Source organism: Ciconia boyciana, chromosome 6 (genome assembly GCF_034638445.1).
Source record: "Ciconia boyciana chromosome 6, ASM3463844v1, whole genome shotgun sequence".
NCBI lineage: Eukaryota > Metazoa > Chordata > Aves > Ciconiiformes > Ciconiidae > Ciconia > Ciconia boyciana.
This window is the reverse complement of record NC_132939.1, coordinates 54,311,685-54,337,532: the sequence shown is the minus strand read 5'-3', so window position 1 is coordinate 54,337,532 and position 25,848 is coordinate 54,311,685. Positions and strand designations below refer to the sequence as shown.

The following is a 25,848-nucleotide window of genomic DNA, read 5'->3' as shown; positions in this document are numbered from 1 at the left end:
AGCTCTTAGTACCTGAGCTGAGGAGTTTAAAGCTAGGTGAGGCTCCAGTTTCTAGATAGATTTATAGGTAGATAGGCAGAAGCATAGATGTATGCGTTGATTCAACTCTTCATGCATTGCTTCAGCACTTGTTAATTCTTAGTTCCTGTTGCAACAGATGTGGTCTTTGAAAGGAGGCAGACAGGCAGGAAGCTTGATTATCTTGTCTGATGCCGTTCAAGGATTTACTGGTAAACCTCTCTGTTCAAGAGTTGATACTGCTCAGAAGCAATGCAGAGGCCAACATATTTATAGGTGGAGTTCCGAGGAGTGGTACTGCAACTGACTTTAGATTCGATGGTGTCTCAGTCTAAGAGAATAGGCTTTTGACTAATACTGTTAGCTAGTTTGGTTTGAGAACTGTCTGAGCATAAAGTTAGAAAGATCCATTCAAAGGTAGGAGGAATTCTGCGTATCACAGGACAAAGCTTACTGAAGGACATCAAAATGCAGCTGGCATACAGTATAAATACATAAATACACAGCATACATGAAGCTGTATCAATCTGTCATTGCACAATTCGTGGGCTGCCAGCTGTCCCTGCCGTGACAAGGAGATTCCCAAGATGGTGATGCTTTATAGGGGAATAGCTTTAAGCCTGAACTGAACCTGCAGCCTTGCACTTTCAGGTTGCAGCACTTTTACAGACAAGGGCACAAGTCCTCTTAGGAGCTTCGGCATAAGCAACGTATTAGCTGTAGCCACAGGAGCTTCAGGGTATTTCCTGACAGTAAATGCCTCCAGTTAACTGCCAGGAGGGTTGCTGAGTGTTTCTTTATGTTTACTGCTCTTTGTTTTATGTGACTATTTGTGACTGACCATCCTAACTTGTTCTTAACTTTCTTAAAATGGCATTGTTGTGGCAGCCCTTTCTAATGCTATTTCGCACAGCTGCTTACCATTACATTGTGCTTTTTGAGCGCATAGGGTGTTCTCTTCTTTGACATAAAAAAGGTGATGGCTTGTGTCATCTGGAAAACTGAAATATCCTGTCTGCTTATTGGATCCACTGTTGGCGCAGGGGAGAAGTGGAAGTATCCATTTCCCATTAGCTTTCAGGCTGGAGCACTTCTAGCAGCATTATCCAGAAATGACACTGATGAAATCTTCATCCATTGAGTCAATGCAAGTTGTCCTTTCAGCTTCAGTGTAGGTAGCTTTTCATGGCAAGTCTTTCAGTATTCGTTACTTACGTTCCAACTTAGTACTGGAGGAATTGAGGAGACACTAACATCTGCCTTCCTACTTCAGCATAATAGATATTAAGAAGTGGGATATAGTTTTTCCTGCAATTTGGCAATATCTAGAAAGTCAGAAGTAAACAAAATACCAATCTGCTAACTAACGTATCTCTTAGTGAATAGGGGATTGCCCTTCTTGCCCAAGTTGCGTGAAGATTCCCTTGATGAAGAAGAAAATCCACATACCTGATTTCTAGGGCTCCTCTGGTAATGGAAAATTGAAGGGTTTAGAATCTTTTTTGCTGACTAGTGACTTATTCTGTGACTTAAGAGAATAAGACACTAATAACTTGTAATGCTGGCTTAAATTTATATGGGAGGAGAGTTGCTAGGAATAATACAAAATGTAAATTTTTGGAGGCTTGATTTCAGAGAATAAAATATTTATGTTTTATGGTTATAGTACCAAGAAGTTTTATCAACACATGCAGAAAACTTCTGCCTCAGTGTGATAGTTAATTGAACATATCGTGGCACTGGAGAACAAGTATGCAATATTAAGCATCCTTCAGATTATAAAACCTGTTAGTATGAGGTTATTGCTCATTTTGTTTGTAAAATGTAAATATGTTCATATGTTTCTAGAAGCCTCTAATAGCTTCTGCAGTAAGAGTTTTTTATATGTATCTATAAAAAAGATAAATACCGTATCTGTCCCCGGAAGGGATACTGTCTTCTGTGTCGTGATTCTGCTGCCTCTTCTCAGGTCTCTCTCAGTCATCACCAGCGCCTCATGACCTTAGAAAGACTTGCGAAAGGGATGGGTCATGTGTTTGCTTTTTGCAGAGGGTCATATTAACACTGGGGTGACCGGGGTCATGCGGAGACAAAGGTAGCTGGGAGCAGAGGACATGCGTGTTCTTTGCAGTGCTTAAGGAAGCAAGCAGTTTATTGAAGCCAAAGGATTATGCTGGAACAATTTAGCCTGCAAATTTGAAGGACTCTGACCTTTGGGAAATTAATGTCTTGTAATGGAAGATACAGTGCCAAAACAGCTTGGTTTGAAGATGGTTTTTAATAAGTTTATAAAGAGATCACATGGTGTGGCTGCCTGCCATAGCTGGGAACTGGATCTGATAATGTCTGGTGGTGTAAGCCTATGGCTGATGGCTGAACCCTGCCCAATTGCTTATAATTGTCATCAGATACTAAATATGTCTCTGAATGTCTGGTAGGACGAATAACTCATTGCCTTTAATAATTTTTCTGTGCAGCTGTTAATCATGCCTTCTTCCGACTGGCTCTTCAGTTTTTTTTCTCGAAAGACCGTGGTTAAAGGTTTTGTGTCCCTGCTGGGAAAGCAGCGAGTATGGGCTCCCAGAACCTGGGGTCACTAGTTCCAAGAAAAGAGTCTGGCAGAGCTCAGCAGCACTGATCCATCTTAAATGCCTAGTTTAAAAAGAAAACGGAAGAGAACAGATCCTTTTGTGGCTTTTATGATTTGGGATTTACAGATTTTGTTTCTACAATACCTATTGTTTAATGCTGAAATTAGTAGCCCTGTAATGTTTCATTAAACCATTACTGAAACTTTGTCTTAATATTTAGTGACTAAAGGCAGTTTATTTCCCCTAGTTATTGTTTACAGTGCCTGGTTTCTTTCCTTTGTGGCTTTTTCTTCCCTGCTACTTGAACCTCTGAAGTCATGATGTTGGATGCTTCAGTTTGTCATTGGTCTTGCAGGATAAGGGATTAGTGGGTTTCTAGCTGGTTCTTTGCTGTGAGATGCTGGTGAATGTTTGTGTGCGTGGTGGGAATTTGCAGCGTGTGGAAGCATTGCAGTGCTGCAGGTGAATGCCAGAGCAATGCCACTGCTGCCCTACCAAGATACTCTTTTATTTTCTAGTCATTTTCAGGGCACTTTGTTCTGATACAGCACTCCAAGAAGCACTTTTATAGCTGTAAATGGGATGATATAATGCTTTGAAGATGTGGAGAAGATCAGATGGTTCTACCAAATGTCATGTGTGAATGGGGTGGTGGTGTGAAAATCACTCATGGTTTTGTAGTGTCTGATGTATGAGTGCTCCTATTGCTTGGACCATTCCCTGGTTATAAAAACAAGGAAGAAATGCGCAAATGTGGCTACCCTCTGTGATTTTTTTCTACTTAAAAGGTCCTCTGTGGCAGCCCAAAGTCTCATTTTTTTTTCAGCCCACCTAAAGGGCAGTTAGAGTTTTAAGTGAGACCTTTTCTTCCTTAAACTATATAATCTGTTGCTACCAGACTATAAAGGTGTACTTTATTTCCCTTCTCCTTTGGATCTATGATGCTTTACAGACTGAGAAAATTGAGGATTCCCTCCCCCAGATGCCAACTTTTGATCCACTTCAGTCATAAATATTTCCAAAATACTGATTACTGAAGGGGAAAAGCTTGCTGAAAAGTAAGAATAGTTGGATATAAATTGGTAAAATTAACTCTGATTAATTGCCTGCTTGATAGTCTGTGTGCAAAAAACCAAACCACAAAAAATCCCTGCGTTACAGCTGAGTCTTGCCGTATTTCAGATGCCCTTAGTTAACTTCCACGTGCACTGATGGCTGTGGCTGCGAGCCGGGGCCCCTGGACAGCGAGCACCCCTGTGCTGGGGTTGCCACTTGGTCGCTTCCCTGATAGACAATAAGGTGGAGTCCAGCAGTGATGAAAAATAATAAAAGCAAGAATCCTCACAAATATTTAATAACAGAAGTGCAGGGTATTCTGCTGATGGAAAAACTAAGGCAAATGGGCTGAGCTTGCCTTTGTGCCAGGAGGAGAAATGGGCTGTCCACAAGGCTGGGGATGGCCACTATTGCTGGTTTTCATGCTTTGCTTTGGTATTGCTTGCCCGGTACCTTCCTCTGTGGCTGATAATTTCAGCGTGGTGGAAAGTCTTAGTGGCTGCAGGTTTTTGCTCTGATGCATTAATATTAATACAACTCCCTTTGATGCCAATGTGTTGCTTTTCTGGGAAAATGCTTTTATTTTTTATATCAAAGCAATACATTATTATTATTTGCCACTTTTCTACATTGGAAATTTTGGAGGTGAAACATTCTCCTATCAGAAAAAAAAGAACTTCACTGCATGCACCAATAACTTCTTAGGCTACTAAAACAAATACAAAGATTGTCTTTTACTTTTTAAATTGTAAATTCTGTTCAGCATTTTTCAATCTGTCACTCAGACCAGACAGCAAAAATACGTTATTTAATTTAACTATGGCTATGATATATGACCTGATAGTAATTTTCTCTTTCAGCTGTCGTTCACTATAATGTTCAGGTCCTATATGCTGTGGGGAATTAGTCCAAACTGTTTACTTTGGATGTTAAAAAAAGCAAACCCAACCCCAAAAGCCAACTATTCTACATAGTTTGAGTCTGTGGTAAAACGTCAGTTCCAAAACACCAACTAATGTGCTTTTTGTAACTTGATATTGAATTCTTCTCTAAATCCATGCATCATTCTAACTTAAACATGAGGTCAACTTGCATAGTAATTATTTTAATCGCTATTGCATATGGTGAGGCTTGCATTATCCAGTAGAGTTGCTCACTGGTTTCAGGTATAGAACTAATAAGTCATAACAAGCTTCTGGGTTTTATTCAGTATTGATAATGCAGCATTTACTTAAATGTTTCTGTTTTTCCTTTAAATGTTGCAGTGTGTGATTCAGCAGAGCTGTGTCCTGAAGGAAGGGAACACATGAAGCACCAGTCAGTAATTTGTGCTGCACCTGAATACGTTTCCGTAGCTTTAGCCATACTATGCCAGTTGAAGACATTGAAGCTTTGCTGTAAGTTAGGTGTTTAGTTTTATCATGTTCAAACAATTTTTCCCCTTCTGTTTTCTCCCAGAGTTTTTCTAACATTTGCTAGTAATTCTTTTTTCCTGGGCTGATGATTGGAGTACAAGACCCCTGTCTAGATGATCTTTGGAATGAAATGTATTTTAAAAATAGTTACCTCTGGGAGTATAGTTTAGAACTGACCATTTTTCAAACATCTGTTCAATGAAAGTGGGCAGAGGCAGTCTCTCTTTGACCCAGTTGTGTTGCCTCTGTGGAGGGCGGAGGGAAATACAGATAATAATGATCTTCTTTTTCCTCTCAGAAAAAGAGACTTGCTGTGGGTTTTGTGTAGCTTATTGCCAATATCAGGAGGCAGCCAGGCTAGCTGGGAATGGGAGCCCTTCCTCTGGTAGGCTGTGGCTCAATTTCAAGCTACATGGGAAGAAAGAAAGGTCATGGACAACACCATGAGGGACACAAGAGTAGTGGTCAATACTCCAAGTGAAATAGCCACCGTGGGAGCCAGTACCTTTGAAACAGGCGTTGGTACCTCTGGAAGCATTCTGCCTAGCCTGGACACGTTCTTATATCCCTCACTTAATTTTTTTTTTTTTTTAATCTGTCTCGTTTGTCTGGCTTGTCTGCAGAATTTGCAGTTCTCTGCTTGTGTCTGAGCTGCAGTCTTGTACCATGAAAGTATCTGTGCTTTGCGTTGGGAGAGGAGTTTGTCATAGTATCTCGTGTATGTTAAGCACGTCTGCGGTGCGTGTCTCAGCATAGCTTAATGGAAAGCCTGTCCTCTGCTAAAGAAACAGCCCAAAAGAATGTACACCAAGGTTGTAGGATGTATTTTTCTTACTAGCTTTTTAAGCATCATATGAAGGAGTAGTAGCTGGTCCATGGCTCTGTCAGGCTCCCAGAGCAATTAATTTGGCAACTGACTTGTCTCCATTGAGTGTCCCACACAGACAGGCCCTTGTTGGGGAATTGCTTGTGGCCCACTTGTTGGGCTTGTGTTTCATTCTATGTTTGTTTATTTTCTGAGGGTCCTAGAGTTTCTCATGTGTAGGATCAGCTTTCTTTCCGTGCCTATCCCCAAGCCCTTTCACATGTGACGTGAGGCAGTTAGTGTGGTTAGATGGTATTGCGTGCTTGGTTGCATAAGGGATGGCTTGCTGCCCTGAGCCTGCAGCTGTGACTTGCCCAGCCAAAAAGCCTGGAGTCACTGGCTTAGGAAATCTTCATGGCGGAGAATCAGCTAATGCCAGAACTGAGGTGCATGGTTGCTTGACATCCTGGTTGTTTGGACACCTTTAGTTTTTAAAATAACTTTTAAAAAGCTAATTCGGTAGAAGATTTTTCCCAAATTAACTGATCCTCGAAATATGCACGCTTCTGTGGTTTCTGGTCCCCCAGGCTTAAGTATAAAAAGTTCTCAAGTTTCAGGTAACCAAAGGGGACCTCCCCCCCCGAAAAGAAAAAAAAAAAGGGGGGGGGGGGAAGACCCAGTGCTACAAGCCAACCTTGGTAATCACTTCCTCCTTCCTCTAGCTTTTTAAGCATGTGTGGCATCATACCCAGCAGCAGGCACCCCTTCTCTCCCTGCTTGTGTGCTGGCCTGGCTTCTTCCCTTCTGCAGGGGCAGCACAATCGGTTTCAGTAAGTCCCAGTAAATTTGCAAAGTCCGTTTTGGGGGGATTATAGAAAACTTCTGGACTGATTCTTTCTGAAGTGGGTTTGGCAACCAGCTTGCAAGTATTTTTCATCTTCAAAGTAGAACAAGGCTTATTCAGTGTATATACAGGCATGGCAAGAAATGCAGCCTTTGCCATCAGCCTCTATTCTTCAAGGGGCTCTGGAGCAGTCCTGTCTGAAGCCTGGTGTATTTCAATGGCAGTTTTGAGTTGTTCTGTTTACTCCAGGGCAGACACAGCAAAAATGTAGCTGGTTTGGTTATTTTAAGTTTTAGCTTACAATACTTGGAATACTTCTGAGTAGGCTGCTGCCCTATTTACAAAAAAGCATTCCCCACCTAATGTTTCTTATTTATCTTGCTTAGCTGTGTGAAAATCATTGTTTCAACAATTTGGCTATTAACTCTTTCTCTACGAGATTCATATTTTCTTCTCAAAACACAGTTGGAATGCATCTGGCCAGCCTCAGGTGACGGTCTGCAGCAATGCTTCCCACACCATAATGGCAGTATATTAATCACCCACTGTTTACAGGCTACTGTTACCTGCAAGAGGGCTTTGAAATTCTCTGCAAGAGGTGCTTGGTTTCATTTTCTTTCTAACTTCCTTGCTGAGCAACGAGCTCTCTGTTGTGGCTGTGCAGTGCATGCTGCTTCTATGCCAGAGAAACTCCAGACTGGTAAAGTGGAAGAAGGGAGCAATTTGTGTCATAGATGCTGACTGATTGCCTCTCCCTTTGGGCATCTTTGTAATGGCCTCCACAAAGAAAGACTTACTGTATCAGGCAGAAAACTGGAGGAGCCATTGTGTATTCAGCAGTGTGCGGCAGTTGCAACTACGGACAACAACACAGACGCTCTTAGATAGAAAAGCATTGAGGGCAGAGTTAGGCAGTCCTGCTCTGTGACCTGCCCAAAAAGGGTCTTTGGTTTTCACATATGGGGTTAGTGGGAACGAGGAAGAGAGATTCCTGTCTTGTGCTTGCTGAGGCTTTTGATTTTTAAGTTACATTTCCTGTGTCTTCGAAGTGAGGAGAAGGTTATAACATATTTAAATAGTGTGCATATGTTGGGAGGGTGGCATGGAGCAGGGATGGCTGGGCTTTGTTCCAGGGATTCAGTTCTGCTCTCAAGACTAGAGCAGAAATGGTTTGTTTTGCTTGATAACTTGTCAAATGCAATGACTGAGTGTTGTCTGGCTGCATGCACCTGAAACTCAATTCTCATACCAGCAGAGTAGATGACCATCTCTACAGATCTGCCTAAATTGTCTCTACCAGTTGCAGTTCTCAACATTTTGGTGTATAATTAGTAGGCCTCCCTAGTCTCTTATCCCTGGCATTTCAGGATCACTAGAACTATTCCCCATATGGCCAAAGCAGCATTCAGAGGCTTGGGCCTTCTGACAAACCCCAAGTTTTTGAACTCTGCTCTTGCAGGAGACAGAGTGACTACAAGTCTTTGAACTGAAGTCCAAGGACGTGTCTAAACCGTGGGGCATTGCACTGTCTGGTGTCCCCACATGCAGACTGCCTGCCATCTAGAACGGGGTATCACTGTATGCTGTGTCTGTCTCCCTGGTCACATACCTGGGTGTGTGTCCCTTTCTGCCCAAAGGAAGCCACAGCACTCGTGGCTGATGCACGCACAGAGTCCCATCCCAGCCTGTAGCTTGATACTTGCTCGGGTGGGACAATGGAGCATACTCACTTTATGGGGTTGAATCTGTACATGTTTGCTTGCATGGCTGCTTGTGTAATTTATTAGCTTTTCTTTGGGCACAGCTACATGATGTAGGGGTTGTTGCCTCTGCTGAGGCCAGCACAGTTAGGTCCATCTGACACAGCGTGGTACCAATCACCAGCTGGAGTTTTAATTAATTGTGGTTTTGAGGCACTGCTTCCAGAATGGATTGTCTGTCTTGAGCAGTGGATCTATGGGGATGTATCTGCGATGAAGTTGCAGCAGGATGACACATCTAGGCAGTGTGCTCCAGCTGCAGGGCAGCCTCTCTCTTCTGTGCCTGTACCTTTCCTTTGTCCTCTTCCCTGCTCTGTTTGCAGGGCTAATCTGTGGAGCCAGTCTGGGTATCTTTGTGCTTGTGATTAAGACAAGCCGTGGGACAGCTTAAAAGTTTCTTCGCAAGGATTTCAAGCAGACAACTGATGCAAGTCACTGTGTGTGTGTGGCTCTGGGAAGTGTTCTGTGTACCAAGATGACAAGAGTAGAACAAGGCTGTAAATAAGAGGATAAATGGCTGCCAGATGCTGTGTTCATTCTCCCTGACATTTACACATGTATCTTTGGATCAAAATCAAAGGTCTATCAAGCATGTGGAATGTGCTGTGGTGCAATTTGCACACTCTGAGGGCAGATGAGAAATGAAGAGCAAAGTAGAACTGACTAAAATTGAGATGCTTGCTCCCTAACATCACCCACTTCCTACCTCTGCTCACCTGGCAGCTCTATCAGTCCCAGTGGTGCAGCTGCTTAGTATGCATCCTGGGTCACTTCTGAGGCCATGATTCAGAAGCTGCCAAAGTGCTTCCTGGGCAGGGAATGGAATTGAACAAGTGCTTTCCTGAATTTGAATCAGGTTCATTAGTGCGGATTTTTGTTGCTTGCATTCTAGCATGAAGCAACGCTTTTCCGTTAGTGTTTATTTTTACATTTTCCCCATGTTTCCAACGTTAACCATTCCTTTTTTTCTTTTCTTTTCCAGGAAAAGAGGAGTAGAAGTAGTACAGGTGAGTAAAAACTATATTTGATTTCCCCCCCCCCCCTCTATTTTGTTATAAAGAAGACTTACTGATTTTAAATGCTGTCATTTAGACATCAACATGACCTGGGCTTAATTATTTTTCTTTCTTTTCCATTCAATTCTCTGCTATGGATACTCCTTTTTGGAAAAAGAGGGTCCTCCTTTTGTGAAGCACATGTTGAGCCCATTGAGTCTTAACTCAGCAGGTGCCCTGGTGAAAGTGGGAATGCAGTTAGGCTTTTCTTGTGTCTGTTAATTAATAAGAGCTGATAGTTGATTAGGCGGTGTTACTCTGTTTATTGCATTCGCAGACAGGCTTAACAGAAACAGGAACTGGCCTTTGAAAAAAAAACTATGGCAGAAGGAATGTTCTTGTAACCCAGCGAGCAGAGAAGTGATCCTAAAGTGCCTTCAGGTTGTAGCCCAGCTACAGATAAGTTCAGGTGTTGGCTACGTTTGTTCTGTCCCAGATCTGAATGGTCATATTTCACACAAGATGTTACTTAAAGGACGATGGCAACTTGGGAAAGGTATTTTGTTTCCGTGACAGCTGCAACATAGAGCACTATAGCCCTAAAAGATGAAAGGGGAAGTATGCTCTTTCCTTCTGGCTTATTTTGTGTACTTCGAAGAGCTGTGTGTCATAGGTTTCACTCTTGCTGATGCTTACCTAGTGCTCATTTTGCACTCTAAGGTGGTCAGTGTGTTCCTCATGCTTGTTTTCTCATACCTTGGTAGCAGAGATGAAACTGTCTCAATAGAGAGGACAGAGGAGAGAAGAGGAAAATGAGGTGTTAGCCACTGATAGTTGAGGCTACTCAAGTCCATGTGAAAGGTGCTTCTCAACACCAGCAGGAAGTAGGAGAAAAGCACTTAAAAAAAAAAAAATTTGAAAAACCAGGCTGTGTTATTTTAAAGAATCCACTGTCAGAAAAGGCTTAAAAAAATTCTCATTGCTAGTTAAACTGGAGAGTATGCCTTTCAGGTATGTGTGGTTGTCTGAGAACTGCATGGTATTACAAGGAAAAAGGGCATATACTTTACTGGCTGCATTTAACCTTTCACCACTACAGCATCATCTTCCTTCCTTGTACCTCCTATTGCTCAGAGCTAAGGGGCAACTTCTTTCGTCAGTTGTGATAATAGCATCTCCAGATTGATAAATACAAACCAGCATTTGCAAAGCACAGCTTCACAAGCAGCACAGGGAGAAAGCTAACCTATAGTTGTGTCACCATGTAGGGGATGCTGTTATTTTAATAGTACCCTGGTGTATTAGAATCCAATGTCTGCATTTGTTATATGTGCCTTGTGCCTGCACTATACATTTAAGCAGCAAGGTGCTCGTATGTGGTGAATTCAATGATGCACCTATTAGCTGAAGAGAGGGCAAATTCCATTTTACCTTGTGGATTAAAGTTGCTGTCCTTCCACGGGTTACCTGTTAGTCTTCTGATGTTTGTGTAGCTTAGTGGCTAGTCATCAGAGAGACAAAACAATTGGAAAGGATTTCTTTATTGGAAGAGCATTTTGGGAAACATTTGGACAGAACTAGACAGGACTTTGTGTAAAAGTACTTCTGGTCTCAAATTCCACAGCATAGTTGAGTTGTCAGACTAACCTATACTGGGAATTTGTGCCCCAAAGGCATACCTCAAGCACTGATGCCTGCTGCTCTGCTAGAGCAGGATGAATGGCTGTATGTGATCACCCCTTGCCTATCACGTGCCTGTTGCTTCATATATCCTGATGCATGTACTTGTAGCCAGTAGGGGATGTATCGGAAATGGGCTCTTTCTCCATCCAGCATTACTAGAAAGGTTTGCTTGAGTGACCTTGCATGATCCGTCCTGCTAGCCCTGCTTCTGGATGGAGGATGTCTTGGTGTTGATTTGCTAGACAAAGTTTGTTTGACAGAGGGAATATTGTTTTCCTGTGTTAAGCAGCAACAATTCTTTGATTTGTTTCCCCTTCTCCTCCTTTCAAGAACCTATCCTGTTCAAGAGAAACTGCTCTTACACCTGACAATAAAGTAACTCAAACCACAAAAATACACAGGCTATTTAACTATCTTCTTGTTTACATAAATTCAAAAATTTTCTGAATGTAGACGTGCTTTCCAGTAATAAGTAGTGAGTCAGAATGTAAGGTTCAGTTACTGGCTTCCAGATAGCAAGCATGGTGGACTGGTATGTGCTGACTTCTGTGAACAGACATCTGATTATTCTTTTCCAAAGATGTTGCACAGGAGCAGGAAAGAATTTCCTACTACTAAAGGGAAGTCTTCTGAGTCTTCAGATAAGCATCTGTGTGACTTCTGTTTCCTTCCTGGAGTGAGGAATTAGGATGGTCCTCTATTCTTTACCTAGACGGATGAAATCCTCTTATTTTGCTTTCTTAAGGCTAATTGTGCTGTATAGATTATCAGTGAGCTGCTGCTAAACAGCAATTAAGATTCTGTGAGTTGTGTTCAAGTTCTGTGTTTTGTCTTGTCTCAAACTTTCAGTTCCAGCAGAAAGAGCGGTTCCAGCTTTCTGTTTTTATTGAGTGGGGAAACATGCGCATCCTCCAAAGAGAAATAATGGAAGAATAGGAATGGCAGTGGGATGCTAAGCAGGCATGCTCCTTTATCCAGCAGTAAGACATTATTCAAGCATCACATTGAAAACAAACAAAGAACCTCTCAACTTGTGTGGTGATAAGTAGTTGTTTTGTTAGAAATACTGATTAAATTCTAACATAATGAGAATTCACTGTGAACTCAATGCATAGGAGCTGAAATGTGTGACATTATATAGTACAATTGAATAACATCCATCAAGCTATCTGGCTTAAAAAATAGTACAGCAGATGAATCAAATAAAAAGCTTTCAAGGTTATGAAATTTCCAAAGGCAGTATGAGTCTGAGTCTGCACCCAAACATTTGGGAGCATGAACAGGTTAGCTCATTTCTGTTTTTCCAGTGGGCAGGGGCAGAACTCTGAGTAGCAGCATCTTTAAGATCTGGCAGTGTTTTGGATCTACATTTGCTTTCTGCAGCTTAAATCCAAATCAGTGGGGCAGCTACAAACCAGTGTTATATTGCAAGAAAAAAACAAATATCTTCCTGGCTTTTAAATATGGGCCTTTAACAGAATACTGTGCTATATCTCTTACCTTGTGGCAGGTCATTTGCTTAATTTTTTTAAGTAGGCATCACCACGGAATTAGGGTGCTTACCTGTTTGTACCCCATGCGGTAAGGAAGCGCTCTTGTTCCAGTTTTGCAGGAGGGAAGACTGAAGGATGTGTCCAAGCTCCTGCAGGGACCCTGTTGCTGTACCAGCCCCAGTGCTGCTGGGAGCTGTGCTGCCCATCCTGCGTGACAGCAGTTCCAGCTGCAGTTGTCTCAGCAGGGCTGTGGGGCCATGTGCTGCCTGGCGTCGGGGCTTCCCTGTGCTGTTCTGTGGGGCGCGAAGGGAAGAGCAGATGAGGGTGGTCAGCAGACCTGGTGCTGCTGGCTTTCTTCCAGTGAAAAACAGCACCGATTCAGCTGCATTTAATCTTAAGGCTGCATTTGAAGTATTCCGATTGTGAAGCTCTTGCGGTTCCTGTGGCAGGTAACGTACCTCCCTTTACAGGGAGGCAAGGAGGCAGGCCAGTCAGAGCTGTAGGGGTCTTTCTCGGTGTCTGAGTTGCTCCCTGTCATCCCCTCCTTTTTTTTTCTTGCCAGATCTTCTAGCCCCTTGCAGCTGCCTGCTCAGCTGGAGTGGCCTGAGCTGGTGGTGAGAGGATGCTCTGAACAGGTGACAAACATCACCGAAGCCCATCTGCCGTGGCCGGCAGGCAGTTACTGGGCAGGCAACAGCTGGCAAGGCTGAGGCAGAGCAGTTCTTGCACTAGCATCGGGATGACTTGCCAGTAAATGCTTACATTGAAGCATTTCTTAATAATTTCTTTCATCGCCATTTCAAGGGAAAGACTGCCTCTGAAGTTATGCAGTGGTTGTCTGATGAGACATTTACAATTAAAAAAACCTATTTTTTAATAATGGAATCTAGCAAAGAAGGCTTTTGGGTAGTTTCTAAAAGGTAAAGATGTTTATTTTTTTAATAAAATTCTTTTTTTAATAAAAGCTTGGTTTTGTTCAACTTTACCCCTCCATCCCCAAATTAGCATAGGGACAAATTTAAAATTGCAAGTTGATGGTTCTTCTTTAGCCAGTAAAGTATCCAGTTTCTTATGACTTTGTACGCTGGTGAGGGAGAGAACATCTCAACCTACCTTGTTTTTCAGGAAAAATCTGTTTGGCTTAGTTTGAAGAATGTAAGATTGAAAACATGTGCAGTGAAGTAGAAATCATCACAAGTACCTCTGATGGGGACATGCATTTATTTTTGTTTCACGAGCTATGCAGATCCAGAATAATTAGCTGCAGCCCTTTTGGCTTCTGACAAATTGCCAGTTCAGTCTTTGTGTGGCAAAGTTTGGAGCCTTCGTTATTTCTCGCAACTTCAAAGCTGTTTCAAGCACTTCCATGCCCAAGCTTTCCTAGAGCTCTCGCTCGCGTTTTTTAATTTTAAAATAGTGAAGATTTCCTATTTTCGGTGGGTATTTTTGGTTCGAATGAACACTAATGCTCTCTTTTATCTTAGAAAGATGTTCTAGTCAGTTGGCTATAAAAGTGGAATTAGTCATTGTATTTCAAGCTGCACATTTTTTAATAGTGGGATATGGAGGACAACATGTTTTTCAATGTGGAACAGCTGATTGTAGTAGTTACAATGGTCTCGGCTGCTGGTTTGTTTTTCCTTTTTCCCCCAACTCTCTGGGAATTGAGATATTTGAAATCTTTTACTTTGGAGGAGAAAACTGTCCTTTGAGCCGTGGGTTTTACTGAAGCCTGCGAAGGAGAATTGAGGGTTGTCCCCACCCCCACCCCCCTTTTAATTCTTCAATCAAAGTAAAATACCAATGACAACAGTTTCCACTAATTGTTGCCAGGGAACTGTTGTTTTCTTGAAATGTGGAGAGGTTTATTTTCACATGAAGTATTAATGGAATAAGCTTGGAACAGCAGTGCTCTAACCGAGAAAAGGAGCTTATAAAATATATATCCGATAGCATATACAGAAGGATGTGACTGGAAGGCTTCCAAAGCAAGCAGCGCTGTTAAGATGTTAGAGTTGAGCTCTCTAGTACAGGGAGAAGAAAGTTTATTTTCACATGCATGCCAGCCCCTCAGTAAAGTGCATGTTCTCCTGAGGATGGCAGTCAGCTTTGCCTTGAATGTATTTTTGGAAATGATGCTACAGAAGCTCTCCAGCCCTCCCCAGTCTGGGTTGTGTTAGGTACTTTGCGCATGCTTGAAGGTGGGGGGTTGCTGGTTAAAATCTTGAAGATCCTGATGCTTCTTAGGTTTGGTGCTACACAGAGTGTGCTAAGCACACAAAGTGAGGTCTTCCAGAAAAACTGTAGTAGCATCAGATTCAACCCCAGAAATAGCAGGACTGTGGAAGAACAAATCCCGGGCAGAATCCTCTCTCTGGTCCTTCTCAGCAGGGGAGATCCCTCTGTGTGAGACCTTCTTGGTACCTAAGAAGCAGCATTGCCCAGCAGGAACAAAGCACAAGTTCCAGTGCAGGGAGGGATGTTTTTGGCATGCTGCTATATTGCATCAGCAGACTGGTCAGTTAGGTACAGCGTGGCCCTTTCTGGTCCAGTGGGGAAGAAGAATAAATACACATCTGTTGGGGTAGGGAAGGAAGAGAAAACTACAGAACATTTCCACCATGTGGATTAAGCAGATTAAATAAATAAGCACTTACTCTTAAAAATTAGGCAGAGTAAGCCAAACAAATCAAAATGTATTTAGATCTGATTTATTTTCACTCTTGGTGAGTGAATGAGAGAGCCACAAATAAATTTTTGTGGCTCGGAGAGAGTCTCTTACTGACTGGTTTGACTGCTTTCTTTTGACTGTGAATCCCAGTGGCCTAGGAGAGGTGTGGGCTCTGCAGTCACTTGCAGAAGTCATCTGCGTGAGTGAAAACATTACTAAGATTTAGAAGTCTGTAGCTAATGTGTAATGAATGGCTGTCAGGTTTGAGCTTGAACTGCTTTGGCCCATGGAGCCAGCTCTGCCCACCCCTTTGTCTTCTCCTGACTCCTTGGTATGTAGTGATGAGGCAGTGATTCCTAACAGTGCTAGAGGCTGGGAGTTGGGATGTCCTGGGTGGAAATCCTGTCCCTGTGGGACCTCTGCCAAAGATTTTGGTGACTATAATGGGACTGAGATTGCAGTGGGGAGTTGCCTCACTTTGTCACTTACTGCAGGCACTTTGGGCAACTCCCTCACAAATTCTGCCTCTGTTTCCTAATGAAGGTAATGGTCCTTTTAGTGGAATGCCATTTAAGTTGCTTTGAGATATCTGAATGGTGGACATGTAGAGTAGGATGAATGTATAAAGGAAAACGGGACTATTAATGGGGGCTGGTAATTTCTGAAGATTGCTGTGTATAATATTCTCTCAGCCATAAGCGTGTAAGTGTCTTCCCAGATATTTCTGTGAACTGCAAAGCTTTATAAATCCCTCTTCAAGAAACAGTATGGATAAAAATAAGACCCTGACAGAACTGCTGGGGAATAAAACTCTGTATTTACCTCCTTTTGACTAGAAATATTTTGCAGTGTACAGTCCCACTCTTTGCACAAAATGACAATTAGACATTGCTTTTATTAATCATAATTACTCCAGTGGTGCCTATGGGCCAACAAAGACCAGGCTTTAATTTTGGACTGCATTAAACAATAGGATTATTTGTCTCACTGGATGCAGGTGTTGTGATATGGTATCAAAGTAGGGTAAATGGAGTGTGTTTGGAGACATGAAACTCAGGAAATGCCTTATTTTAAAACCAACCTGTCTCATTTACACTTTGCTGAAACTGCAAAGTCTGTGTTGAAATACAAATATGCACGTAGGTCTTTTGACCTTTTCTTCTGAAGTTTTTTCTTGGAGTAGGAAGGATGGCGAGTTAATTTGATACAGTGCCAAGAGTGACTGTACCTCTGACCCTAGTACTGAGGTGTCCTCTCCCAGCTGAATGCCCCATCCTTTGCCTGTTTTGGGGGCAAAATCATACAATTCTGCTCAGGCAGAGCTGCAGGCTCATTCCTGTGACAGCAGCTGTAACCTTGTTTTCAGTCCTGGGGTTTTGTTCCACAGGGTCAACGATGTTCCTCTGGAAGCAATGACTGCTATCCACCATAGATCAGACTTGCTGGCTTCAAACCAAAGCTTTATAGGGAGAACATAATTAGAACAGTAAAGGAGACTATTTGTATGCCTGTCTTCCTCAGTGAGGGTGCTGGTAGGTCTGAACTTCCTGAGGACTCTCAGAAGATCGGTGGAGTTTGGGGAAGTCTCTTTAGTATATGTTGTTGACTTTTCCTTTCTCCAGCTTCTGCAAAAGTTCCTTACTCCTTTGATCTTAGCTGTGACCTGCGATAATTGTATCTGGAGACCATTGCAAGCTTGTTTGCTCTTCTGGCACTTCACAATTAAATGAGATAAACATATTCATGTCACAAGACTGAATGGGGTTCCAGTAAAACCTGGTGCTTAAAGACATTAGGCCCTAAAGTTTCTTAGGTTTTCCTGTATTTGGTCTTTAGCCTTAAGTTAGAGAAACTCTTAGCGCATGTACTTCAGCTGCCCCTATATAAAACAGGGCACGTGCAAACACAGCCAAACCTGGAAATGTTTTCCTGAACCTGGTTGCCTTTGTGGAATTATGGCAGAAGAAAGCAGAGTGGCTTCAACTTAACCAGAACAGCTGAACTCTCCCCCCGCCCCCCCCCCCTTTTTTTTTTGTCGTCCAAGGGGCACTGTGTTTTAAGAATGAAGTCTTTTGCTAGAAGGAATACTTATCATTCACTTCAATTTTGCATTTCTGGTGAAAGCAATACATCTGTTTTTTCTTTTCTTTGGCAACAGTGTAGGCCTCTTTTTGCTGTATGTCTAAATGTAGGCAGATCAGACAGGGTTTCTGCACGTGCTGTAGATGTTTTCTATGTCTTTGGTTGTTATCTTGCAATATCTCTCATATTGACCTAGCATATCGATGGAAAACACTCGTGGACTTTTTGACAGTTTATTTTTAATCACTGTCTTTGTCTAGTTTTTGAGAATATTTACTGCTAAAGGTAATTTTGCACTGGTACCAAAATCAGTGCAATTAATAGCTTAGGGTGGGAATTGTTGAATGTAGGATTTCAACCTGAGGAAGAAAGGAGAGAGCCAGAAGAAACAGAGATTATTACAAGCACAGTTTCTCCAAAGTGAGTTGGAAGTGGGTTATCCACAATGTGTTTCTTTACCATAAAGTCACATTCATGGAAAATTTGAGAGCTGTGGTATGTTCATTTTATTTTTATTTTTCATCCCTCTTCCCTCACATGACTTGTCAAAAAGGAGACTGCTGCTGCAACTTCCTAGATGAGATTAGTGTGGTTCTCTGCGTGGCTATGCCAGGAGCACGGGTGGGCCAATCATGGTTAATAAACGGATCGAAACAGGCATTGGATACCTAAGGGCATGATCTGCCCTTAGCAGTCCCTTAGCAAGTGGTGGAAATAGAGTCCCTCCTTTTGGAAAGCTCTTTTCAAAGAGAAGAAGGTTGAGGGCAGGAGTTAACTTTCTTCCTGTAGGCTGGGGGGGAGCCTGGAGACAAGCCTCCTCTGGAAGGTTTGTGTGAATATATCTCTCTTGCTCAGATTTATACTGGGAATGATACTGTGAGTATATTTAAAGACAGTGTGTTCCAGACATAGCAATGAATCTGTATAAATCCCAAAGCCAGAGGAACCACAGAAGCTGCTGAGCTTTGTCCGTCCAGCGCTGCGTGGCAGTTTCATTCATGGTAGTCACAGCCTCTGCTCTGCTGCTTCCCCTTGTGCTCACCTGTCCGTAGTTTTGTGGTTTTGTTCCTAGGAGGCTGTGTATCCAGGTGCACTCTCTGCGACTCGGCCGCGCGTTAAAAACAAAGCAAACCCAAGCCTGCCTTTGGTATACAGCATAGATTCGTCACTGAAACAGTGATGCCATAGTACATTTTATTTCAGTTGTTCTCTTCTTATGTTAAGGTTATTTTTGTAAAGGAGTCGAAAGAATTAATTGTTGCTCATATTATAGATGAATAAAAGCATGTCAAGAGAACTTGTCCTCTGTAGTTTTGCTTAAAGTTTGCTTGTTGACCTGTAGGATCCTAAGGCAATGCTGTGAATTAACCAGTCATTAAGATATCAGACATTTCAGTCACGATAAAAAAAAAAAACCTAAATCAAACTGTGGGTGTTGCTCCTTTGTCTAAAAATAGCACAACAGAGGTTATGAGCAGGAGAGCAGAAACTACCTCTGTATACAAACCATAGACTGCTTCTGTCATTGCTAAGCAATGGACTTACCTTGTACTATTCTTTGGCTGTTATTTTAGGATCCAGGGTAGTTCAGTGTCTTACCTGAGTTCACTAATAATTTTTTCAACCTGAGGTTGCTTCAGTAAATTATAGTTGCCTCATTTAATTTCCCAACTGGCATGCTTCCCTCAATAAAAGGGGTTTTATATCTAATTTAAAGTTGCTATACATGTTAACTTACATGTATATTGTGTCCTCGTTTGAGTGTTTGTTATCAGGTGGGTATTCAGTAGTTAGTAAAGACCTTTTTTTTAAAAAAAAAAATCTTCCTCTTGGTACCTTGCCAAAGTGCAAACAAGTTATTTACAGTGTTTTGACAGAATTATCTGAAGATGGGATGGAAAAGATGCCATTGGGACTGAGCTTATACTGTAAGAGACTGAAATGTAAGGGAAACAACTGTTGCAGAGGAATTTTTGGCCGACTTTGCAAACGGAGAAAAGCTTTTTAGCTTTGTTTTTGTAGTAAATTGTTAATTGGAGCCAAGAGCTTCCTTTACTCAAAGGCCTAAGTGCATCTGAAAATGTTTTCTTGTACAAGAGGCTTCACTGCACAACTCCACTGTCCTGTAACCTCAGCAGCATAGAGTTACTGTGTTAAAATTGTTCATTGACTTACTGATGGCAAAGATTAGAGGACAAGCTAACTGCAGTCTATAGAGAATTTATGTTGATTGCAGAGAGATCATTTGTACATTAGGTTAGCTTGGAAAATGTTCTTTCCTGTGACCTAGATGAGCTTATCTTGTAATACCCTTTCCTTTATGATAACATCCTTAAGTGGCTGAAAAAAGAATGGCAGCTATAAAGGGCGAAACAGAACTTTTTCTTTATAACTTTAAGTACAAAGCAGTTTGAAATGGAGTGAAAGCAGATTAGATGTTCATGAGCCCCCTGTGATGACTTGCATACAATTCAGGGCCTTAATGACTGGTTATCAGTGAACTAAGTGACTAAAAAGGAGGTAGAGATAGCATTTGCTCCCTGCTGGTGGCAGATCCTCCCACCCGTCCCTGCTCCTGATTTTTTTTCCACCTCTGAGGCAAAAAGGGCACGTTAAAGTTGCTGGTGGGTTTCTAACAGTGACGCTGCTGCGTTGGCTGGAGGACCTTTTTCCTGCCGCTAGAGTAGGTGCACCATCCTCGCACTGCTTTCAGTTCCTGCTAAGTGAGGAAACTACACCCCAGCCGGGAGTCTCGCCTAACAGGTGTGTTGAATGCTCAAGTACTCTGCTTTCTTTTGATAAACACATTGATTGCTTGTATTAGATGTTACTGCCCCCAGGTCTCTTCTTAGTTTCTTCAGCCTGCTTGTATGGTTAGATCGGTGCACCTCTAATTCTTTCTGTGCTTTCTGAAATCTGGATCTTTTCGACTGAGCCTGTAGAATTGGATGCACACAAAAGCTGTGTTGGCTTTGTGAGCACCGTGTGCTGCATAGATGTGATAGTGCCGTGCCTGAGCTGGTACGGCTGGTCTCTGGTTTGTATGCAGCTGCTAGGGCCAGAGCGTGTTCAGTCTATCCAGTACAGTCCAGGCCTTGCAGTGCCTTTTACGGGTCGGTTGGTGTAATGTCTTTTTACTATTTTAGGGTGGTCAGCCCTTCGTACAGCAGCTCAGTGGCTTGTATTTACTTCTGTATTGGTATAGAGTAGGTCCGACTTAAATATAGCACAAGGAAGGAAAGAGGATAGCAGCACACCCTGATGGTCAGTGGGTAGTTTGCATTGTGGAAAGTTAGAGAGCAAGTGGAAATGCATTTTCCCAGCTGTCTCTTCAACTTCTGCATTGTCGAGTTCCTTTTTTCTTAAATGGCAAAGTGCTGACTTAGACACTAAGAAGGTTTAAATGATGTTTTCAGCAGGTCTGCTTTCATCACGCTCCTGGCTTTGGTTATTAAGTCCCTGCTCTGCCAACCAATGCACTCTCTTGTGTGCAAGGAGGACCTCTCCACACAGTAGTAGAGGAGGGAGTGCCTTACCCAGAGGTTGCCCCAGGGAAACCCCAGGGAACCAGCTGGAAGCACCATGCTTGCAGCATTGCAGTGAGAGAGCAGTTTGCTCAGTTTGGAGTGACTGAGTGCAAACTGAAGGTGCTTCTAGAAGGCAGGTGTGGCCAGCCCACTGCTTTTGAGCCACCTGGGACTTGAATGCTGTTCTCATGCAGCTGCTAAGCCATGGTCATGACCCAGGAGTTGTGGTAGTCCTGAACCAGCTGAGGTTATTGTGGGGTGTCCTGTGCTTTCTTAGCAGCCAGAAAGGGGTTTGTTGTGTGTTTTTCATAGGATCATAGAATAGTTTGGGTTGGAAGGGACCTTTAAAAGTCATCTAGTCCAACCCCCCTGCAGTGAGCAGGAACATCTTCAACTAGATCAGGTTGCTCAGAGCCCCGTCCAACCTGACCTTGAATGTTTCCAGGGATGGGGCATCTACCACCTCTCTGAGCAACCTGTTCCAGTGTTTCACCACCCTCATCATAAAAAATTTCTTCCTTATATCTAATCTAAATCTGCCTTCTTTTAGTTTAAAACCGTTACCCCTTTGTCCTATGGGAACAGGCTCTGCTTAAAAGCTTGTCCCCATCTTTCTTATAAGCCCCCTTTGAGTACTGAGAGACTGCAATAAGGTCTCCCTGGAGCCTTCTCTTCTCCAGGCTGAACAACCCCAACTCGCTCAGCCTTTCCTCATAGGAGAGGTCCTCCAGTCCTCTGATCATCTTTGTGGCCCTCCTCTGGACCCGCTCCAACAGGTCCATGTCCTTCTTGTGCTGAGGGCTCCAGAGCTGGATGTTTTTATAGCCCTCGGCTCTGTGACTCTTTTGGTGTGTCCTTTTCAGATCAACAAATCTGACTGCTTTTGCCTTTTCCTTAGTGCTGAGTATTCCCAGTTTTTGAGGATTGTTTTCTATAACTATTGTCCAAGACTTTCCTGGAGTGGGTACAGCTTAACTCTGCTTACAGCAGAAGTGATTTGCAAGCAATACTATGCTGTCTTTTTTGCTTTGTGTAAGGAATTGCAATGTAAATGCTGCATAATCATGCATGAAAAATAATCTGTCCATGGAAGTGCTGTCTTGAAGGTCATCTTTGTTACTGCCCAGTTAAGTCTGTCTGTAGCCAAATTTTGGTGCAGTAATACCATTAAGTTAATGTTTAAAAGAAGAGCTAGCAGTTTAATTCATCTTCAGTAGATAGGAGTACCAAGCATAGTTGCTGATGATTAGGAATTTTAATTTCTTATAAATTTTATGAAGATTGATGTGCTACAACTTTATTTATTGAATCTATCAGGACTGTTTATGATTTTGTCTCAAGAACTTTGTGTGTTTGCAGAGGATCGCTTAGCAACAGCGTACGGCACGGTGAGGTTGCCTGTGACATGCTCACACTAGTACCATGAACCATAAAACAGTGAGGAAACACCCAGAAACAGCGAGCAAATAGAAATTTAAAGCATAACAAAGCAGCTCACTTACTGAAGAGGTCCATGTTTCTGAGGGGCACTGTTTGTATAATTCTTTACTTTTCAGTCTTTACTTACATGTTTGTCATCTCTCTGCTTCTGTAGGTGTTCATGGGATGTCTGCAGCTGTTGTAATGGAGCATCTCCTGAGTATTTAAAATAGAAGCAACTATTTGATATTAAAGCAGCTCACACTTCAATCTGTTAATTCTTCTTAATTAGTCCTTTGCCAAGTAATAGCTAAGGAATAAAAGTTCCCTGGAGGGTCTGGGATCTAGGCTGATATTCCAACTTTACAGCTCTGTGCTAATGTTGTAAGACTTTGCTGTTTCTAATAATCAGCATTTCTTTTCCTGAGAGTTGTGAGGTTTTTATCTTTTTTAGGATTGGGGTTTTTTTGAGATTGAGAGGGATTATAAATTCAAGTCTGAATGTCTGCATATTTGAGGCCATTTATTATTGTGTATCAATACCAGTAACTTCCTTGACTTAAATGACTTAGCTTGTACTGGAGGTGAAGGCTGAATGCAATCAGAAACGTTTTCTTTTTTTAAAAATTGTCCTCGGGGTCTGAGGTATGGACAGTAAATACATGGGAAATGCCCCACATCTTTGGCCGGCGACAGTAACTTGACAGGAGCATAGCTGACACTGTGTTTATGGATCTTACTGGTTCAAGGGGCACATAGTAGGTGGGGGATATGTTGAGTGTTGAAAGACAATGCTTTATTTTTTTTAACTATTCTTTCTGATTCTGGGATGTGGGCTGGAGAAATTCTACCATTTCTTGAGCTTTTCAAGAAGAAACCAAACTGCAGTATTTGCATTTTGGTCTAGTGTTACCTGAGTTTTAAAAGAGTTTGGGCACGAATCTAAGTTTTAATGGAAAATGTGAAATTTCAGTGGAATTCAGTTTGTTGCTGCTGGTATTCCTGCAGTCACTTCAACTTCTTAGTCCCCTGACCTTAGAATCAGCTGTCTTCAAGGAGGAGAAAATAGGGAATGTTGTTATTTTCCTTGGAAAATATCCTGTGTAAAATACACTCTTGTAAGGAAGGTACGGAGATACAGTGCTGAGCATGAGCAGTGTTATCTTCAACTAAAACAGGGAGGCTGACTTAGTGAAGGGCCTCAAGTCTTTCCTCAGTTGCAAACTTACCCTGCCATACAACAAACCTGTACGTTGGAACAGTTCAACAAGAGAACCAGTCTGCTGAATTCTTTCCCTCAGTTTGCAAAATCAAAACTGTGTCTATAATATATTTTAACACTGAGGGGCTGAGATCTTTCTGTGTATCATACTTCACTGACTTGAAGGTTGTCATGCTTACTTTGTAACACTACAAATGTTGAAAATCATACTTCACTGTGTTGTCAAGGTCGTGGGTTTATCTGAGATAAACCAGCTATAAGGTGGGGCAAGGTTATGCCTTTACACATGCAGTCTGTTTTGGGCAGGGTTATCACACAGTTTGTTTAACTTGACAGGGTAGGTCATACCAAACCTGTCTTGGTTGTCTTGTTCTGTGCGTGGCGTAAAGAGATTATCTAAGGTTGTGCTGTCCTTTCTGCAGGTGCTTGCAGCAGTCAGGGATTTGAAGAACCTACATTTGATGGGAACGAGAAACCATTGGTTGTGGCTAGAACTTTCATTTAAGTGCCCACATTGCACTTGTTTGCATTTAAAAGCACATACAGTGTTTCCTGTCATTTCAGTCTGGTTTTGGGAACTATATAGCAGACTTTTCTCTCCTGTCTGATTTCTGTGCAGAACGGTGGACACCTATCTACTTTAATATCCATTGCCTCATGTATTTGTCATTTCACCTATTTCAAAAGCTGTGCATTTGACCAAGAACAAATGGGTAAAAGAATAAACTCCGTATAATTAATTCTAAAACTACAGACCATTAAAATAGTATTTGTATATGTGTTTTATTAAGGCTAACACCAAAAACATTAGATGATGCTTTTCTGTGTGTTGTAGTTTTGGGATAAGATGCTCAAAACAGAGCGATGGCATGTTTACCAAAAAGTTCAAGTCACTTAAATCTCCATGCTGAAAGCATATGTTATGTTGAGGATACATATAGTGTGCTGGTCATTGGTTTGTATTTTATCCCTTATTTTATAGAGTTTTACTGGCTCATTTGTTTAAGCTCTGCGTATGGGACTTCTTTTGAACTGAATGTTTCTGCAGTTAGCATAAGCAGGTTAAGCCTGAAGGACGGAGCTTTTGAAGAGCAAATTTCAAACTTCAAACCACTCTTTGCACTGGCTCCGTATCCTCCTTCGTTCCCCTTCACAAACGTCTGGGCTGTGGTGTTCAGAACAGGCTGTACTGAAGGACGTGTCTTTGGGGCCTGTCCTGTGCTTGTACTTGAAGTTGGCTGGAGGCAAGCCAGCTCTTCATTTTGAAGTTGCAAAATTGTGCTAGCATGGTAGAGGACTGGCTTTGTTTCTCCGTGGGACTTACTAGCCTCCCGAGCCCCGTGCCACACCAGTGAGGCCAGGCAGCATCCCTGTCAGAGCCAGGTTACGTCTGCTCTGGCTGTGCAGAGGGAGGCAGATCGTGCATGTTGCTGCCTGTATGTGACCACAGACCTGTTAATCTGTTAATGCATGCGAGCATAGCATTTGAATGACTGTTTGTGGAGAGAGAGCACTGATGATGGGAAGTCTCCTGCAGCGTGATGAGCTATTAGGACAGTCCCCTCTAAACTGCTCGGCTCCCTTCTGCTCCTTGCTAGCTGTGTGCCAGCTTACACTGCTGTGTTTGTCACACCTTGTTTCCTGCACCGAGACAGGCAGAAGAGTGCTTTCCACCTCGCGTGTTACGTGCAGCACATCCTGGGTTGTAAGCTATGGTGCGAGCTGTTAGCCGAAGGTGGAAGCCTGAATGTTCGAATGCTTGCAGTAGTGCCCTGCGACCAGCCTCGGCGTGGAGTGCTGCCTACTGGGCCACTGCTGAATGCTGAATTACAGCCTCAGACTGGATGTAATGTCCTGAAGGAAAATGTGGCAGAACTAATGCTGCCAGCACTAAATTTTCAGGTGTTTCACCAGATTTTGAAAGGTGATATTTTTTCTTTTTTTTTTTTTTTCCACAGAAAGTGTAGTTAGGACAGGAAATGTGCAAGCGTTGAAACGGAAATGAGGTGATCTAGTTGAGGGGAAATAATCATTAAAAGGTACTACTAAGTATCAAATGAGCTTCACAGTTAGTTGAAACTGTTTAAAATAACTTTATTATTTTCACAAAGGTATTTTGGCAGTTGTGGGTTATGATGGAGGTCATGGTGAGGGGAAGTTCTGTGGCTTGGGCTGTAGGACAAGTCTGATGACCCGTAGTGGTCCTTCTTGTATCTGAAATCTGAGGGTAAGTTGCTAAATAATGAGCCTGCTTTTCAAAGGTGCTG

The 25,848-nt window shown here is 42.4% G+C and overlaps 1 protein-coding gene across 2 annotated transcripts in view; it reads left to right on the top strand.

Annotated features, from left to right (window-relative positions):
* Positions 1-25,848, top strand: part of ITPK1 (inositol-tetrakisphosphate 1-kinase) — a 161,840-nt gene that overhangs the window by 28,038 nt on the left and 107,954 nt on the right. The window contains exons 2-3 of one of the 2 annotated variants that reach the window (XM_072864022.1): positions 4,931-5,062; positions 9,472-9,496. In XM_072864022.1, the coding sequence (XP_072720123.1) occupies positions 5,034-5,062; positions 9,472-9,496 (54 nt within the window). In that variant the 5' untranslated portion in view covers positions 4,931-5,033. The remainder of the gene's footprint in view (positions 1-4,930; positions 5,063-9,471; positions 9,497-25,848) is intronic. The other variant, XM_072864021.1, reaches the window with a different exon arrangement.